Source organism: Puma concolor, chromosome E3 (assembly GCF_028749965.1).
Source record: "Puma concolor isolate L17-30 chromosome E3, mPumCon1.1.hap2, whole genome shotgun sequence".
Taxonomy (NCBI): Eukaryota; Metazoa; Chordata; class Mammalia; order Carnivora; family Felidae; genus Puma; species Puma concolor.
In genome coordinates this window covers 10,542,793-10,548,563 of record NC_141682.1, presented here as the reverse complement: position 1 = coordinate 10,548,563, position 5,771 = coordinate 10,542,793, and the positions used below count along the sequence as shown (strand labels likewise).

Below are 5,771 nucleotides of genomic sequence, written 5' to 3'. Positions count from 1 at the left end.
TCCTGGACATTTACAGTTGTACAGGACTTGGGCCACTAGCTATCTAGAAGGCAGCCACCCATCTCAGCAGAGGGAGTCTTCGGGATAAAGACCAAAAGGAAGGTGTGCAATGTAGATCTCTGATTGGGGAGTAAGAGAAGAGGAAGCATGGGTGGAAAAGCAGGTAGGATCAGACTGGGGGACGCTAGGGATGCTGTTTCAACTCTCAAGTTTAAGGGTGGGGAGTCCCTAAAGGTTTCTGAGCAGAAGAATGCTGTAAAAGGAGCAGCGGGCTGAGACCTGAGACCATAGCACCACTGCCACCACTGCCCCAGACTGGGGAGAGAAGATGGCAGCCAGTCAGGCTTCCAAAGGGAGGCTTTAATGTGCGGGATGTGCTGAGTTCAAGGGTGGGAGAATCGTTTATTTCTCTGCTGGTAAAGAGGCGTGAGGTCTGACCCATTTCAGCTCAACGAAGCAAACACCCTCCAGTACAAACACCTGGCTTCCCACCTTGATTCGCATCAAGAATGGCAGATAGATAGATAGATAGATAGATAGATAGATAGATAGAAAGAATGGCAGACCAGACAGCGGTTCTGGTTCTGCCTCTTGTACAAGCCATTTGCCCCAGTTTCCCCATCTCTAAAGGGTGGGCATGGAGGGTGGATGGAGATGAGCTCTCTAGAGTTTCCCCTAGCTCTTTCTAGAGTCCAGGACTTCGGGATGGGAAAGAGGTGCACCACCCGGCCTGCCTGGGCCCCCAGCTGTGGAGCATGACGCCTCCAAGCTGGCGCCTCGACGACTGGAGCCACTTTTGGCGTCTCTCCGCGCCCGCCTGCGGCACAGAAAGCATGGCACCCACCCAAGGCGGGGCGTGAGGGCAGAGGAGCAGGCCAGGTGTGGGGCGCGCGCTGGCCAAAGGCAGGGGCTCCTCGGCTTGCCGAGGACCCGTCCCGCGGCCGCCCAGGGCTCCCGCCCCAAATCCAGGACATTCCAAACGGCGGGCTTTGGACTCCCACGCCACAGGACCCTGACTCTCCGCGAGGACTCGGCGCCTGGGGCGGGAGGGCGTTGGGCGGTGCTTCTTGAGGGGCGTGACCAAGGCATACGGTGGCTCCGCCTGGGGCGTGGAGAGGGCGGCTCTCTGGCCCGCCGGCGCGGTGGCTGAGGGGATTACGTAATGACGCAAGAGGAGGAGCTGCGGGAACAGACGGTACTCTGGGATTACGTAAGGAAACGAAAAAGGGGGCGGGGAACTCCGCGGTAGTGGGCGGGATGGAAGGCGGAGCTGCAGTCGGAACTGGACAGGGCTCTGAGCGAAGGCGGGAGGCGGAGCCAGGGGATAGGAAGAGCTGCGCGCCTGGTAGCTGTTCCCGGGCATGCTCCGCTGGGCCCGTGCCTGGAGGCTCCCCCTTAGGGGGCTCGGCCCCTCCAGTCTCAGCGCCTCCAGGGTGCCCTTCGCACCCAGCAGCGGTGGTCGAAGCGGCACCGAGAGGAGGTCAGTCAAGGGCGCCATGTGGGAGGCCGTCCATCGCTCCTCCTCGTTCAGTTCGGCTCCGCCTCCTCCGCTTACGCCCGCCCCCCAGGCCGCTCCCCTAAACCCCTTCCCGAGCCAGCTTAGACCCCTCCTCCATCCTTGCTCCTCCCTCCAGGTCGGTGCTGCTTTCCTACAAACTTCTGGACGGAGAGGCGGCCCGCCCGGCCCTCGTGTTTCTGCACGGGCTCTTCGGCTCCAAAACCAACTTCAACTCCATTGCTAAGGCCCTGGCCCAGCAGACTGGCCGGAGGGTGAGCTTCCGGGAGAGGCGGGGTCCCCGGGAGGTGGGACCTGGCTGGGCGGGGCTAGGGAGATGGCCAAGGCGCGCCCCGCTTTTCCGCCCTCACTACTGGACACCCGGCGAGGAGTGGCCGGTCTCTCTAAGCAGAAATGAAGAGGTTGACCTTCTAAGGATGCAGGCCACATGGCACACCGTGGCCCTATGTGGATCCATTCATTCCGTCGTGCCTGCATCCATCCAGTCCTTCATTCGTGTTAATAGATCTTCAAGCTAGGCTCGCTGTCCAGTGCCTAAGTGCTAACACCTCCCTGGTAAGGGGACCAGCCCTGTTTGTTCACCAGGGTTGATGGGGCTTACCACCTTTTACAGCAGCCCATCCTTCTGTGCTCCAACTGTTTTCCCCTTCAATATCTTTCCCCAGGCTCCCTACCCGCCCCCCACCCCCTCAGCCTTCAGGAATGCCGTGCCTTCTCTATGCCCTGAATGTGGATGCCAGCTCTTCCCACCCTCACTCCGGTCCGCAGGTGCTAACAGTGGATGCTCGGAACCATGGTGACAGCCCCCACAGCCCAGACATGAGCTACGAGGCCATGAGCCAAGACGTGCAGGATCTCCTGACCCAGCTGGGCCTAGTGCCCTGTGTCCTCGTTGGCCACAGCATGGGAGGCAGGACAGCCATGCTGCTGGCACTCCAGAGGGTGAGCTGTCCCTATACAGGGCTTCTTCCCATCCAGTGTAGACCATGAGTGCCCAGCAGGCGACCTGGGACTCAACTGAGCCTTGGACGGCCAAATTCAGGATCTGGCAACTATGCCTGAGACCCACTGTGTCTGCCCTAAGGCTGGTCCCAAGTTTGGTTCTTTCACCCAGCCAGAGCTGGTGGAACGCCTGATTGCTGTGGACATCAGCCCAGTGGAGACCACATCCAACTCAGACTTCCCATCCTACATGGCAGCCATGAGGGCTGTAGACGTCCCAGATGACATGTCTCGCTCCTCTGCCCGAAAACTGGCCGATCAGCAGCTCAGCACTGTTATCCAAGTAATGTATCCATGTCCCGGCTGGTGTTGTGGGCTGGGACCTGTCCAGGGAAGAGTGGCAGCACCCCAGGCCTCACACGGAGGTTCCCCCGCCCCCCACACCCAACTACTGGACCCCTACAGGACACGGCCGTGCGTCAGTTCCTGCTCACCAACCTGGTGGAGGTGGATGGGCGCTTCGTCTGGAGGGTGAACTTGGAAGCATTGGCCCAGCACGTGGACAAGATCTTGGCTTTCCCACCACGACAAGAATCTTACCCTGGGCCAACCCTCTTCCTCCTGGGTGGAAACTCTCAATATGTGCAGTAAGCCAGACTGGGTGGTGGGAGGGGCATGCCCCACTTACCCAGGCCCCAGCCTGGGGATCCTGCCTTGGGGAGGGCTTCGGTGCGGGCAGGGGGTGCCTGAGAGTTCTCAAATACCACTGGCATGTGTGTTCATGTGGCTCTCTCCTCCCTGCTTTGCCTCCACTTCTCTCTCCCCCCCATCTGGGCGGCCTCCTCTTCGACGGACAGTCCCAGCCACCATTCTGAGATCAGGCGGCTCTTCCCTCAAGCCCAGATGCAGACTGTGCCCAATGCTGGCCACTGGATCCATGCTGACTGCCCACAGGACTTCATGGCTGCCATCCGAGGCTTCCTAGCCTAAGAGTTGCTGGCAAGACGAGGCAGGAAGCCCCAGGCTTCAAGGCCCTGCAGCCTGTTCCACGTTTCCGCACAAAAGGACTCAGGCACTGAGAGGTCACGAGGGTGCAAAGGGTCAGACCTCAAGTTTTAATGAATAAAGACACTGCTCCCAAGCCCCTGGGCTGAGCTCTGTCACCGCCAGCGTCCCCACTGACCCAGGAGGAATCGGACCCAGGGAGCCCTGGCAGTTCTGGGGGTCACCGGGGCTCCCTGAGGGCCCCTGGACTCTCTCTGCAGCTGACTCTCGACCTGCTGTCTCACCAGTAGCCGCATGTCCTCCTGGGGGGCAGGAGAGCAGGTTCAGGGCCGACCCTGTGCCTCTTCCCATGCCTCCCAGGCCCGGCTGGCATTCCCACCCTACCTCCCAGGCCTCCACCTCCTGCCTCAGCCTCAGTTTCTCCTCCAGGACCTCCAGCAGCTGGGCCTCCACAGCTCGCAACTTGGCTTTGCATGTGTCCAGCTCAGCCTCCACTGCCTGCTTCCTGCAGGCGGCAGGGAGAACAGCTTGAGCTTGAACCCTACAGATCTGCTTCTGGGCCCTGAGGGTGGACAAGTGTGGCCACAGCCCCTGCCTTGTGACGAGGCGAGTATGCATGTGGCTTTCCTTCCAGGAATGCCTGACTTCTCACACCCTCTCCTGTAGCAGGACAGAGCCCTGAGGGCGAGCCACCCACTGCCCTCCCCCCCCCCCCCCCCCCCCAAGCATCTGCCTCTCACTTGGCAATGGCTTCATCCCGCTCCTGGAGGACTTGGTCCAGCGAAGGCTCTGTCTGGGTGTCCCCCAGTGCTACAGCGACTCACGATTCTGGGCTCTGTTGTAGAGTGACAGAGAAGGGAGCAGGGATCTGGAGCTTGTCTGGATGAGGTGTCCCACCCGAGACCCTTCTGCCCTTGCCTGGGCTCTGATGCCAGTGTCAGGAGGTGAGGGGTCTGGAAAGTTTCATTCCCGCCCCCCAGTACCCATCTCATGGACCTCTGAAAGTCGAGCAGGGGGACCGTGCCACGCTGAGGGGGTGGCAGGTGTGGCCTCTGTCTGGCACAGGGCTAAACGGGACAGGGTGTTTGGACCCTTAAGGAAGAAAGAAGTTCTCACCCATTGCATAGGAAAGAGACAAGGTGGGTTCAGAAGGACACTTACCCCTCTAGGGCCCCAGACAGAAAGGGTGGCCTGGTAACTGGGACTCTTGTCAGTGGGGTGGGGCATGCGGACAACATGGCCCTTTGCCCTCCCTTCCGGGCTAGGCACTCCCAGTCAGGCCCCGCCCCCTGCTGGCAGGCCCCTGCCTCCCCTCCTGGATCCTGGAACCCTCCCACCAGGCCCAGACCTTCCTCAGCCCCTTCCCGCAGTCACACATGTCCCTCACCCCAAGGGGGCGCTCAAACCACGTCTGAGGGACAGACAGCCAGGACGGCTTCAATGCTGACAGGCACAGGTACACCAGGCCCCCATCCTGAAAGGTTGGCATCTTGATCCTTTGAATGGCATCTATAACCACCAATAACCCATCTTAGCTCCGCAGAAAACAGGAGGAAAAATGTTTAACCATTCCTGGCAGGGTCCTAACATCTTTGGATGTCCATACTTCCTGGCAATAATACTGCTGGCTGTTCCTCCGGTATATTCCCAACATTCTAATCCTTGAGCGCGGTGGGATCCGCTGTGCTGGGGTTATCCAGGCAGCCCCCGCCTCCCTCCGTGCCCTCATTGAGCACACAAGTGACATCAGACGTGAGAGAGAGTGTTCCCCATTGAGAAGCCTCTTCAGCGAGGTCATGTCTAGGGGATTAGATCCTCAACTCTGTCCTGCATAATAAATATTTCCTCCAGGGGGCACCTGGGTGGCTCAGCCGGTTAAGCGTCAGCCTTTTGATTTCGGCTCAGGTCAGGATCTCAGTTCATGGGTTCAAGCCCCATATCACTTCCTCTCCCTCCCACTCAAGCACACTTGCTCTCTCTCTCTCTCTCTCTCTCAAACAAACTTTAATTAATTAAAAAAAAATTAAATATATTTCCTCCAGGAACCCCCCTGCAGACATGATTCCTGGTTGTTCATGGGTGCCACTGAGTCAGGTGCACCTCCAACAGCCAGACCAACAATTTCTTTGGTTGAGTCCCAGGTGGAGAAGTGGGGTTCAGATGTACTCCCAAATACACCCTTTTTGTTGAGGAGATTGGTTCAGTGTGTTTTGAGAGGTTGGTCTGTGTGCCATGATCCAGACAGGACCCAGAGACCTGGTCTCAGGAACCTCCAAGGCCAGCAGAGATGAAGCATAGATATAATCAG

At 59.1% G+C, this 5,771-nt stretch overlaps 1 protein-coding gene and 1 long non-coding RNA gene across 2 annotated transcripts; one reads left to right on the top strand and one right to left on the bottom strand.

The window, feature by feature from the left end:
- The first annotated feature begins 1,287 nt into the window (after nucleotides 1-1,287).
- Nucleotides 1,288-3,599, top strand: ABHD11 (abhydrolase domain containing 11). The gene is made up of 6 exons (XM_025923350.2): nucleotides 1,288-1,480; nucleotides 1,635-1,770; nucleotides 2,285-2,458; nucleotides 2,631-2,801; nucleotides 2,924-3,105; nucleotides 3,316-3,599. The coding sequence occupies exons 1-6, from the start codon at nucleotides 1,362-1,364 to the stop codon at nucleotides 3,446-3,448; spliced, it is 915 nt and encodes a 304-aa protein (XP_025779135.1). The 5' UTR covers nucleotides 1,288-1,361; the 3' UTR covers nucleotides 3,449-3,599.
- LOC147572962 (uncharacterized) lies at nucleotides 3,546-4,712 on the bottom strand. Its single transcript, XR_015245210.1, has 4 exons — nucleotides 4,625-4,712; nucleotides 4,204-4,298; nucleotides 3,848-3,968; nucleotides 3,546-3,765 (listed from the first exon to the last, which is right to left on the bottom strand). It is a non-coding gene; the product is annotated as an uncharacterized LOC147572962 (long non-coding RNA).
- Nucleotides 4,713-5,771: the final 1,059 nt, after the last annotated feature.

Bases quoted from the DNA above. Each gene is read 5' to 3' on its own strand.
- ABHD11 (XM_025923350.2), top strand. From the start codon at position 1,362: ATGCTCCGCTGGGCCCGTGCCTGGAGGCTCCCCCTTAGGGGGCTCGGC. The intron at 1,481-1,634 runs GTCAGTCAAGGG...TCCTCCCTCCAG, and splicing joins CGAAGCGGCACCGAGAGGAG to GTCGGTGCTGCTTTCCTACA. The intron at 3,106-3,315 runs GTAAGCCAGACT...TTCGACGGACAG, and splicing joins GGAAACTCTCAATATGTGCA to TCCCAGCCACCATTCTGAGA.